The sequence below is a fragment of the Caenorhabditis remanei genome, chromosome II, assembly GCF_010183535.1.
Source record: "Caenorhabditis remanei strain PX506 chromosome II, whole genome shotgun sequence".
NCBI classification, from domain to species: Eukaryota; Metazoa; Nematoda; class Chromadorea; order Rhabditida; family Rhabditidae; genus Caenorhabditis; species Caenorhabditis remanei.
Genome location: NC_071329.1, coordinates 9,179,749 through 9,192,615, shown reverse-complemented (window position 1 = coordinate 9,192,615; position 12,867 = coordinate 9,179,749). Strand labels below are relative to the sequence as shown.

Sequence of the window (12,867 nt, the reverse complement as noted above, 5' to 3'; positions counted from 1 at the left end):
TCTTGACTCCGAAAAGGAACGGAAACCCTCAATCTGAAGAGGAGAAAGACGAGAGTATTCTACATCTTGACAACACGGTACGTTATGAAGTGTATGTCAGCACACCTAACCAGCGAAACGAGGGATCGCCAAATCCAGAAGACGTGCAAACAGCAGTGACAGCAAGCGGAGGAACCACATCTCCCGGAAGCACACCTTCATTGAGGCTCAGCAACGGAAACATCTCAAACATCCAGGAAGCGGTTGCATCTGAAGCCAACGATGAAGATGAGGATGAAGCCAATCAGGTCAATCAAGGACGAGCGGAGAACAACGAAGAAGTAGGCACCCTACCTCACGTCATGGCACCATCGTTCAAGTCGGCAGCTTCGTTACCAGCCCATGAAGACATCAACAATTCCGTGCGGGCATTCAAAGATCAATTGGTCACGATCAATTCAGATGCTTCACAAGAAGACTCCAGGGGAGCATTCCTCATCGTCCTCAAGTATCGAGCACGACGCAGAGCTGAAAACATGCTGTTAGAAAAGCCAGAGTCGACACTCAACGAGCTGGTTCAAGGTTTGAAAGAGATGTTCGAGTGCACTAGCCATGCACAGCGGAACAAGACACATCCGCGATCAAGCAAGCAGTCGCCTGGTGAATCATCTTCCGATTCCCTCTTCCACAGGACCATCAAACTGGCTAAGCAGTCGTACCACGAGTATCAGAAGAACCTCGAGTACCAGAAGGAAGACCTCACACTTGAGAAGTTCCTGGAAGGATTGAACCAGGCAATCAAAAGCCTGGTCATACGGGAGGCACAATCGACGATAGATCAGACCCGGAACACGGCCCGTGAAGGAGAAGCATGTCTCGTTCCCAACCAGCAACCGCCGGAGCCCATCCAATTGCTTGCGCCACCGGCAGCTTCGTTGTCAAACACGACAACCAATCACAAAGATCAAGATGACAGTCGGGACCATCGGTCAGATCGACAAGGTCGGGACGACGACTACAGAGGTCGCAGTCTTGAGAACGATCCCCAGGGAAGTCGAAGAGAAATCTTGCTTACTTTTACAGGAAAGTGTCACTATTGTGGTAAAGTAGGACACATGGCAAGGAGCCACAAGCTGAAGCAGCGGTCAGTGGCCAATCAGCAAAAGTCAAAGGACCCTGGGAGCAACCACCAGGCTTTCCAGGTGGATGCGGAAGAAGAAGCAAAATGCCTTCGCGAGATGATTCTGTGGCAGGACCTCCGAATCCACGAGCTCAGGGAGTGGAATGATAGACTCCGAAGAGACAACAGCAGCTCCACGAGCAGGGACCAGACAAGTCAAGCAGACCCACCAAGCGCCATGGCCCTTTGGGCAATATTTGGCCAAAAGAATAAGTTTCCTAGGTCTAAGTTCAACTTGGTTTAGTAGACCAGGGACGGTCTCGTATAAAAAAGGGAGCCGGGAAATGTCATCCTGGATGAATTTCTTGGTGCAGACCTAGGAAAAGCGGTTTCCAAAACCAATTTTCAATCCCTTTCGGACCCTAAAATTTTCAATACTTTTGTTCGGTTTCCAGAGAAATTCATTCACTGCAACCATTGGTTCTACACTGGACATTCTAGTCACGTGAGCTCTGGCCACTTCGGCAACACACTTCGTGTCAACCAGGCAACACCGTGGTCCAAGCCAAGCAGTCGAAGAGGGAGCTTCACCGGATTCATCCATCAGTCCGTTCCTTGGACGATCGAGGACGATCTCGAATAAAAGATGGGAGGTGTAAAGTGTGATCTGGAATCAACGGACTGATAATTCTAACTTTTAATGTCTGCGTCTCCACGCGCACTTCTATCTCTCACCCTTTGTTATTGTCACACCATTTTGACCTCTCCCGTTTGCCCTACGCCCGCGGGCGCCAATGTCTCCCGCCCCCGCACCAGTATATAAGGCCGGGCGAAAGCTCATTCGAGGCCGATCTTCTTGATCCCACCTTGTTTCCTTTTCCTTTCCCTTTACTCACTCTTGTATCCTTTATCCCCGCGCCCTCTTTATCTGTAATCTTGTTTAATAGACTAATAAACCTTTAGCAAAGCGCATAACTGTTTACTTTAGTTACATAAACACATTATTATTACTACGTTTCAATGTCTATTTTCAGATCCCTTTCCATCCGCCCTCTATCCGTTTCCTTTGAAAATTGAGGTGATGAGAAGGTATGAAACGAAGAAAAACTAGACCGTTGTTTAGGGACAAAACAAGACAATTATTGAAAAAAGAAGAGAACGAGAGTACTGAAAGTGGTGAAACCGTTGAAGAACAAGAGGGGAGGATGGTAATCGAGAGGAGAATAATGAGATATCTCTCACAAGAAAAAGTTCAATTCACGGAGTTTCAGATCTCGATTTTAGAACTAATAATGACGAATTAAATCTGTTTTCACCAGGGGAACTAGCTACATACAGTAAACTATACTTAATATTTTTTGAGATCGCCGAAGTAAGAGCCTGGAATCTAACTTTTAAGACTTTGATTTCTTTTCGCGTTCTGTGAAACAGAATTTTCCGAAGCATTTGTTCAAACTAATACGTTTTCCAGTTTCCATTAGAGGAAAAAATCACTTTAACAAGTTCGAGAACACAGTTTATTTTGCACTTTCCACCTGACCGAATACCATAATTTGTTCATTTTGACCCCCACGGAACTCCCCATTTTCCTCTTAAATTGATACTCTTGACCCAGGTGTGACACAACCTTGCTGCCATTCAGCAGTCAAAACTCATTTGCCGCCTCATTTCAATCTCATTCTCTAAATCTCTCATTGTTCAATTCTACCTTCTTTTTTGATTTTTTTCTCATTTCATTTTTTCTTGGCTAACTATTGAATTGTTACACACACCGCCTCCGACCCGAACCAATTAACATATTCCACCCAATTTGTGTCCCAGGAAACAAATTGGAAAGCGGGAAGTGAAACAGAAAAGAGTACGATTTCAGAAGAGATTCAGACAAATCGGTTAGGTTGGGAAAAAATGAACAATACGGTAGAAAAAAAGAGAAAATGGTCGAGATTGGATAGAGAAAAAAGAGTGCATTGTTTTGATGAACTTGATTGAAATAGGCAGAGATTCGCAGGATGAGTGTTCAGAAATGCACGAAAATGAATATTTTCAAAATATTCGTGGAAACTAAAAAAAGATGAAAGTGAGCCACGATCGGAATACGTGCTCTGTTCTCTTCTTTTCTTGCTTCTTTTCAGTTTTGAACAATAGGTAAAGTCTACGACTTCTCGGGTTTTTTCTCCCGTGAAAAGTTCAAAAATGAGAAGAAGCAAGTCATAACAATTGAACGGAAGAGAACAAAAAATGAATTCGGGTCGAAATGAAAGGAGGATATGACGGAAAGAGATGTTTGTTGGTCCTTTATGAACTGAATTCTTGGTTTCTGTTCCAAACATCTTCGAAACGTCATTCTCCGTCCAGAAACAATAAGGTAATCGGTTTGAACTGTGAAGGAATGTTTCATCAAAAGCTGAATTCTCAAACTTCGGGACGGGTTTCTAATCGCACCATCAGTTTGACAAAGAATGAAAACTTTTGCTTTGAGCTATTCTATTTCTGAATTTGATAAAGATAAATATCAGTGATTAATCACTCGTCAACTTCAATCATTTCCTTGAATCTCCTAACTTTTCAGATGCAAAGAACTGATTATTGAGTTAAAAACATGCTTCATTTTCCGGAAGCCACAAAAATGTTCCGATTAGCAAAAAAACAAGAAAAAAATCTGGAGAATTGGAGGAATTTTGCTTTGCTTCTGACTGGTAACCAATCAATCAACAACTACATTTCTTGGCTGGTCAGATTCAGAATTCTATTTCCAAACGATTCGAAAATGATGACGACTCCGTCTTCTTATTTCTTTTTCTTCTTCTTCGGCTCGTATTCTTCAATTTTCCATATCCACTCATCTTTTTATGTCGTCGTCAAAAAGAGCCGCGCGTGCCAAGTGGCCAAAGGTGTTCATCGTTTTCGAGAATACGTTTAAGAATCGGAAAAACGAGAGATAGGCGACACGACACGAATTGAATTGAGGAAAAGAAAACGATAGGAATGAAAAAAAGAGTCTGATAGGAATGTCTAAAGATTGGAAAACACAGGAAAAGTCAAGAAGAAAGTGGTTTTATGTGGACCAGAAGTGAGGTGAATATGACATTTTCGAGCAGTTTTGGTGGGGAAAGGGGAGAGAGAAAGAGGGCACGTTGAGCAATTTGAGGTTGAGAATTGGGTGATAAAAGTGGTTGGTACATAATATTGGTGGGTTAGAGTATGAAAAGGAAAATAAAAAGTTCGGAAAAGAGAACAAGATTAAAACGGCATCAACAAAGTGATGATAACCGCTTTTGCAAACCGATTCGTGTCAGGAAGCAATTAATTACTCTATATCTGAAAGTAGGCGACTATGAGGAAACGAATTTCTTCTTTTAAGAATAATTTGGAGCGTAAATAGTTCATGTGGGATTCTCGGAGAGTAGAGTTCAAACAAATTAATCTAGGGACTACTTCTACGAATGAAACAATAATTATCCAAGTTCTTTTTTTGGGAGCATATGCTTCGATTTCTTTCCAGAACTTCAGGAACTGACTGAGTTCAAGTTTTGTGGGAAGCACATGATTTATTTTCATCAGTTTCAGAATATGCTCATTTATAGATCCATTTCACCAAAAATCTATTGGAACATAAAAACATTTCAAAAATTGAAAAGGGAAGTTTCTATAAGAAGTTTTGAGTTGAAAGTAGTATGTTTTTGCAATATTTCCTCCCAGGATTGTTGTGTTTTTTGAAAGCTGAGCACGCTTCGAGTATTCGATGTCAGCGTGAGAGTCGATGCTTTTAGAGATTCTTGAAAGAACACCACCTCAATTACTTCTCGTTCCCGTGCCAATACAATAGGGATTGTCTGAAAACAGAGAAGAAAACTAACTGGAAAACTGGTCCCGAAAGACGAAAAACAAGTACAGTACCTTGTTGTGCACATTATTGTTCAGGTGAAAACCTGTCACTTTTGCTTTCTTTCTAAACTGTTTGACATGGAAATAGACTAAGAGAAAGTGCCAAAACAACAGAAACGGCCACAGGATCAGATATAAATAGAGAAGGGCAAAAAACGGAACAGAAGCAGTTTCAATTCACACCTTCCAATCGTTTTGCAGGAATGGAAACGCAACACTTTTTAACCGATTTTCAGTTTTGATCGCCATTTTGCATCTATTCTTTGGCTGGGCGGCATCGTCCTTTACGTAACTGATTTATTGGATTAGACACTCATGCGTTCAACTGTTTTCGAATTATATGCTTATACCTTATCCTCATTTTATTCCCATTTTCGCATATTCTCTTTTTGAGACTTTCTAATTCGATTTTCTCTTTTTTTTAAATCTTGGGGCATAAGAAATGGAAAAGTAGAGAAAGTAACAAGTTTGACTTCATGAATCTTTTAGAATAGTTTTGAACTATTTTATTTGCAGTTTTTATTAAAATTTTCTTGTATCCTTGAAGTTTGCTGGTGGTAAATTAAACTACAAATACATACATTTTCGGAATTGTATATTCCAACTCTAACCTTTAGATAGATTTATCGAACTCAATGAGTCGAATGAAATTGACACAAATCAGTATCCAAGCTTCTCCAGAAGTTGTTGATGTTCAATGTCTAAATTTTCACTTACGTAACCATTCCTTCCAGTCGTATTCAGCATTACCTAACCTATCATTTAGTGTCCACTCCATTAATGCAACATTTCACTTTCAATCTGAAACTGAAACTCTTTTCTTACTTTCCTCTTCTAAATTGTCACTTTTCTTTCGCTTTTCCATTCATTTCCATCACCCAAAATAGTTGGTTTCATGTCTTCCGGAACGAATTGTTACTTTTCTTTTCCATCTTCTTCTTCTTTCTTTAAAAAAACGACTGTCCTGGCCAGGTCTATTCGGTCCGTGACGGTCTATTAGTAGCAGAAGAAGTCGTCGGTGTTGGACACAGAAGAAGAGAGACGGTGCCAATTATTAGTGTTGGCATGGCACTGAGAAAAAGGAAACGAACGAAGGAAAAAATGACTCCGCCCATTTAGAAAAAGAAGGAGAAAGAAGAGATAGATACTCACTTTCTTGTGGTTCTGGTATTAGTTAAAGTATCTTTTGAGAGAAAATGTTTCTCACTGACAGATCTCATTTCTAGACTATTATACTGTAAGATCCAGGATTAAATCATGATTTCTTATTTTTCTTTTTGCTTTTCTAGTGAATTGGTTTTAAAACAGATATTCTTCCAATCATCAATAGCTGAATATTCCTTTAGAACTTGGCTCCCTCTCATCTAGATGTGGTTCTATTGTTCGAAGATAAAATTCAATGCAAAAACTGATGATTTCATTATAGAAAAATATTGTGTTTAAAGCTCTGAATGCCACAAAAAGCATTTGAAACTTCGTTAAATTTGATCAAACTTTTTTGTTCACGGTTCGTAAAGGCAAAGCCTTCTGCTAAGAATCTCTCAGATCATTTACAATTTTAAGCCGTTTCCCATCCGTTCGTTATTTATTTTGAATCATTCCTGTCAATGTTTCATGACTTCCATCTCTTTTACAATATGCATTTGCCATTCTCCTTCAGGTATTTCTCTTTTTAATTCATTTCTCCCTCTCTTCCTCTCTCTTTTCTCCAATCCTTTCCGTTTTTTCTCTGGGAGACCATTGCAGACTTCCCACTGTGCATTTGCCCACCTTCATTCCGATAATCAGTTTTCAATTTACATAAATAAAACTATCTGAATGAAGGTAGACAAGCTTTTCCTTCACTTGCCAACCACCGCCCATCGCGTTTTTTTGAAAACTTTCCGCATTTGCATTTTCCCTTCTATGGCATAGACCCCGCCCCTCAAAAAGTTTGTCGGTTTCTAGAACTTAGTTCTGATGTTTTATTCTGAAATTGTCAATTTACAGTTTGATATCATTTCTTTTTCTATTTTCTTCCTTCTATTTTTCCAATGAATGTGTTCCAGGTAATGCGACACTTCATCGGACTCCTCACCGCTTTCCTTCTACCAACAGTATGTTTCTGTGGATATTCAACTGCTCCTTCTTCTACAGTCAGCATTGATAATTCTTTGATAGGTAAGGGGGGAAACTAGACATCCTAAATATCGGACCACCTCATTCATAGAGAATCTAGACATCATTAGACACGAGGAAAAGAAACAATGAAAACCAATAAGACTCGTCATGTCCGAATTGGACATTGTATTCCTTTTTTGAGGAATGAACATGATATATCTGTATGCCATATAACTTCGAGGGAAAACGAAGAAAAAGAAACGGAATAGTTTAATTAGAAATTTACTATTTTGGCAGGCAAAGTCTTTGTGATTTCATATGCAAATTGGATGAAAAATGACCTTGCGGAAACGAAGAACTTGATAAGGAAACAAGAAACGAAATGAGTTTGTAAGCATTTGAGGGACCCTGAACTTTTCATCTGCAGTACTAAACATTTTCTGCTTGACCTGAAATTATTTTTTGGTTTATAGAATTTTCAGTTATAATCGCCAACTAGAAAATACTTGTATTACTTAGAATAATAACAAAACGGCCTGTAAACAATTGCACCACACTGATCAAAGTCCCAAAATTTTCGATATCCTATACTTTTCTAGCTTGATGAGTTTTATTACTTCTCTAGACATGTCAAATATTATTTTTCTGGATCACTTCATCCGATCACCTACCCTTTCCGCCTTCTCCAACCCTCTTTTCTCTCATTCCCAATTACCATTTTGTCTCACTTTTCACCGAGAAACTTTCCATTTTATTTATATCTTTTTTCCCGGTCTTGCGTAACTTCGTCTCCACTTGGTTATCCGACGGGGAAGACGTTGCCGCAAGCTTTTCTTCGATCCGTCCAGCATTATTATTTCGCACCAATAGACTTTTGATCGTTAGAAATGAAATACAACAAATCGAAAGAATCTACAGGAAAAAGCTAGAGGGAAATAGTCTTTGTACTACTCTTGTATTACTTTCAAACGGAAAAAAAGAAAAATTGAAACAAGTTTGTATTTTATTTCACTTCTTTTCCGTTGCCGCCATCAAAGAAAAAACACAATATTGGAATGGTAACGGACGATTGAAATTACGCGCATGTTTCAATGGACGAGACAAAAAAGAAAGTGACCTTCGTTTGACTTTTTGAACCCGATATAATTAGAGTTTGAAGAAAAGGCTTCTCAATGGCAATGGACAAAGAAGAATCGGAATTAAAATGAATGTAGACAACGTCATCTGGAGTCATGACGGGATTCTGGAAAGAGAGAACTAGGGATTTTCTTTTTATCAATAGAGATAAGCAATGGATCCTTATATCTGACATCTCATTATTTCTACCAGTTGATTATTTTCAGGGGAACCGGAAGTCGTCTGTGAAACAGCATCAATCTCTTTACTATTCAAAACAAGAAACTCATTCAACGGAAAAGTTTTTGTGAAAGGATATGTATCTGAACCATCGTGTATGACTGTTGGAGATGGGAAGAGTGCTCATCGTTTCGAAGTTCGACACGATTCATGTGGAGTCAGAAGACAGCGAGAAATCAATGGAGTCGTCATCTCTGCGACTGTTATTATTTCCTTCCATTCGGCAAGTTCTCCCAGCTTTCTCTAGATTTTTAATACTCAAAATTTCAGATTTTCATCACAAAAATTGATCGTGCCTATCGTGTCAGTTGTTTCTACGTTGAAGGAACTAAGAAAGTTCACAACCACGTCGATATCAGTGCACTTACCACCCAACTTCTTGAAAGTCAGACCCAACTTCCTGTTTGCAGGTAGGAACTATTCTCAGTTTCAAGTTTATTCCAAATCAATTTCAGATATGAAATCATGAACGAAGCTGGTGGATCCCCAATCAAATACGCTCGTATCGGAGATCAAGTGTATCATAAATGGACTTGTGTTGCTGAACTTGAGAATGTGTATTGCATGAAAGTGCACTCATGTACTGTTTATGATGGACAAGGTGGTCCACCAGTCACTGTTATCGATGCAAATGGATGCTCCGTTGATGGAGTTATTCTCCAGAATCTTGAATACACTTCTGATTTGACAGCTGGAAAAACGGCTCCAGTTTTCAAGTTTGCAGATAAAGCTGGACTTTATTTCAATTGTCAGATTCAGTTGACTATTAAGGATGTCAATTATGGATGTGCAAACACGGTAAAGGATAACAGAATTACGAATCACTAACCATTTGTTACCTTTCCAGCAACCACAATGCCCATCCTCCCAATACGTTGTTGAACCAGCTCAAAAAACAACGGAAACTGCTGAACCCTATCCATATGACAGTCATGAATCAGGATATCCAACTCGTCCAGCCAACTATCAAGTTGCCTCCAGCAGATACCCAATTCCAACAACTGAAGCTCCTGCAAGTTATCCATCTTCTCCTGCTCCACCACCACCGGGGGCTAACATTGATAACTCGTATCCAGAACCACAACCAATTTATATTTCAGGTGAGTTGAGATTTCGAAAATATAGATATGACAACTAAATTTCCAGGAATTCCAGACAATTCTTATGATGCAGTTGTTGGGTACAATGATACAGAACAACCATTCACAACTTCCGCCGCTTATACCGAAGATGGGGTTTATAGTCGACTTATCAAGAGAAATGTCGTCGAGTCATCTGAACAAATAAGTAGTGATGGAAAGAAGAGACCGGTTACGGTAGGAGACATTGATCTACCTGAACGTGGAATTTTGGTGTTTGGATTAGAAGAAATGGAGGATGGAGAGACGACAAATGGAGGAGATCACGGAGCAACAAGAGCATTGAGAGAAGCAAGAAGAAGTCAAGAGAAGACTTGTTTTTCCACGTGTAAGTTGTATGGCGGGCTATTGCATTCTGGATATTGACTCACGGTAAAATAAGTAATTCTGAAAGTTTTCCGGATTACTGTAGTCTTACAGTATACGATCTAGAACATTTGAAACAGACGTAAACACAGCTTGTATCCACCTCAAATCTGAAACTTTCAGCCCGAATGTACTTCTCTCTTATTCTTCTTTGTCTTTTATTCGCTGCAACTGTCGTTGTTTTCATTGTAATCGTTCAAAAACAACGACAAATTCTGGCACAAACTGCATTCTTCAAGACATAATAATTGTTGCCATTCTTCATTTCAATTATTCTTTTTGATTATTTTCCATTTTGATTGCCAATTCATATCATGCTCTTCTTTTTTCCTATCGCCCTGATTATATAGTTTAGTTTCTTCTTCTGTATTGTATATTTATGTGTTTTTTGTGTCACAGTGCCTTCTCTTTCCAATTCTTTCATGTACAATTTCGTCGCTTTCAAAACTCAAAATGAATCAAATACTTCGTCTGAAATTAGAAACTCTCTCTCGAATGTTCAGAGTCAATCGGCCTAAAGTATTAGATGCTCGCTGCAATGTAATCAAATCTCACTTCCGACGACGACGATAGAAATATTTTAAATGTTTAGTAAAACCGCTTAACCCGTTGTAAATCGAGAATCATGTCATGAGACTATTTAAACCTCACGGAACTCGCCAAGACGGCTGAAATTTTAAAACTTCATTTCTGTTTTTGCCTTTTCTGAAATTATGCCGAGTCTGAAATTCTCTTTGTGTCTGGCTTTCTGCTTGGCTCTTTCGGTGGCTGAGATTACCAGCACAACAGTTATCACTTCTACTGGAGGATCTACTGCGAGTCCTGGAACTACAGTTTCTGGAGCAAGTGACGCATCAACAGCTGCTTCTGGAGCAACAACCGGTAAGCTGAACATATTCTGAAACTCTCGAAAGCACAGCTAAAGATTCAAACTTTTCTTGTTTTCTTACAGTAGAGTGTTCTAGAACTTTTAACTGAGACTCATCTGATTAACCCAAATGAGCTCGGAGTGAAACACATTTTCTATTCAAATAATATGTTGATTGTTGATTTTCCGCCAAAACGGTACGAAAAACTGACATAAAATTGAATGATTGCTGACAAAAGCATAATCAAAACTACATTTCCAACTGATAACACGAAAATTAAGAGAGTGGCACGTGCTCTTTGTCTTTTTTGATGATTGTTTTATTGCATTTCTGAAACTTATTTCCAGCATCATCTTGTGCCGATGATCCGAACACCGATTGCTCCCAATATAAATCTTTGTGCTCCAACGCCAAATATACTCCACTTTTGCAGCAGTAAGTTATTCCAATCCTGGAAGTAGTTTATCCGGCGGATATTTTCAGGTTCTGTCCAAAGACCTGTGGATTCTGTGGTGGTGGATCGACTTCTGCACCAGTCTCATGTGTGGATAGCTCAACCAAGTAAGATTATCACGGTTTTACTCCAAAGTTTCCTTTTCATTTTAATTATTTAAGTTGTGCCAACTGGGATAAAAACGGATTCTGCTCATCGACATTCTACAACTGCGCTCAAAAGAAGCAATACTGTGCGAAGACATGTAACCTCTGCTCAACGACATGTTGATAAACCCGGAACTGCCCGACCCAGAAGTGTTTTCCCCTCGAAATCTGTAAATATTTTGGTTCTCTGGCTACTCGTTTCTTTCGTTTTTCATCTCGGTTTCTTCTTGTTTCTTGCTCAATAAAATTGAAGTCATCACTAGTCATTTATCTTTTCTTTCTTTCTCTCCCGACTTTTTTCTCACGTGACAAAAGAAGATTTCGAAGAAGAACTAAATGAAAAAACAGGTGGCAAAGCTTTCCGAGCCATCTGCTCGGTGAGCCAAATATTTGATGAGTTCTGCCCGTTTCGAAAGAAGTACAGAAAAGTTTGGGCGTAGGGTGTGGCGCACACTGTGCAAACACTATCACTTTAAGTTGCACCAAAAAAAACGCTGAATTCAGCGCTGAAAATTTAAATATCCATTTTTCTTGTTTTTTTTAATCTTGAAGTTCTAATTTTTAAAGTTCACGAGCTAACCGATTTATAACTGCAAACGATCATTAGTAATGATCATTTACATTGCGATTTTAGAGATATTTAGTGACGGGTTTTGCTTCAAGTTAAGTTTTTTTGTTTTTGTAAAGACTGCAATTTATTTTATTGTTTTAGACATTATTCCAACAAATGATTAATCAGACCTAATTGATATTAAAAGTACTGATGTTCAATCGCGTCTTCCAGCAAAATGAACTCGAATATCATCAATGCATCCATCTCCTATAAAGCGCTGTTTTCTACACACATTTTTGCATCATGATGGCGGCAAAACATACGGGTGTTTCCCCAAAATACTCGACGACTCGTCTGCGTCTCTACCTCTAGCCCGTGCCGCCCGTCTTCTTTTTGCAGAGCGCCAGTGAGTGTGTTCGTTGCTGCAGAAGTTACGAAATTCCACGAAGGGATATTTTTCGCTTTGGCCTAAAATTACTTGTTTCATGCTAGTTCATCACTGTTCTAGACCTCTAACTTTATGGTAACTTGATCGGAATAAAATCTTCCAAATTTGCGGTTAAACCCTTTTCGTGAAGTTATTTAGAAACTATTCATTATTCTAATCGTTGTTTTCTCAATGATTTCATTTTTTTGTTTTTCTATTGTAGTGCAAGATAGTAATAGTTAAAGTTCGACAGAACATGAAGAATGACTACTACTTATTTAAGTGAGTCATGATCGACCGATTGATTTCAGGTCCTTTTTTGAAATTATCATATTTCCGAACCACCTTTTGCATGTCGTATGCCGAAGTTGAAGCAAACTTTGTTTTTCTTGTGTGGGTGATCGTTCCTTGTGATCATTCATTAACCCTTCCAATGCCATCGTGATCGGTTAGAAACCTCATGATCACGCTGA

The 12,867-nt window shown here is 39.1% G+C and overlaps 3 protein-coding genes across 3 annotated transcripts; 2 read left to right on the top strand and 1 right to left on the bottom strand.

Moving 5' to 3' along the window:
- Positions 1-7,017: 7,017 nt before the first annotated feature.
- On the top strand, positions 7,018-10,190 carry GCK72_005537 (uncharacterized protein; the record flags this gene model as incomplete). Its single annotated transcript, XM_053725230.1, has 7 exons — positions 7,018-7,144; positions 8,428-8,642; positions 8,711-8,850; positions 8,896-9,238; positions 9,288-9,540; positions 9,587-9,907; positions 10,069-10,190. 7 exons carry the CDS (start codon positions 7,018-7,020, stop codon positions 10,188-10,190), a joined length of 1,521 nt encoding a protein of 506 aa, XP_053589424.1.
- A 431-nt stretch (positions 10,191-10,621) lies between these two features.
- On the bottom strand, positions 10,622-10,840 carry GCK72_005536 (uncharacterized protein; the record flags this gene model as incomplete). The annotated part of the gene is made up of 1 exon (XM_053725229.1): positions 10,622-10,840. The coding sequence occupies one exon, from the start codon at positions 10,838-10,840 to the stop codon at positions 10,622-10,624; it is 219 nt and encodes a 72-aa protein (XP_053589423.1).
- Positions 10,659-11,538, top strand: GCK72_005535 (uncharacterized protein; the record flags this gene model as incomplete). The annotated part of the gene is made up of 4 exons (XM_003117322.2): positions 10,659-10,827; positions 11,162-11,249; positions 11,298-11,375; positions 11,430-11,538. 4 exons carry the CDS (start codon positions 10,659-10,661, stop codon positions 11,536-11,538), a joined length of 444 nt encoding a protein of 147 aa, XP_003117370.2.
- Between the last annotated feature and the right edge of the window lie 1,329 nt (positions 11,539-12,867).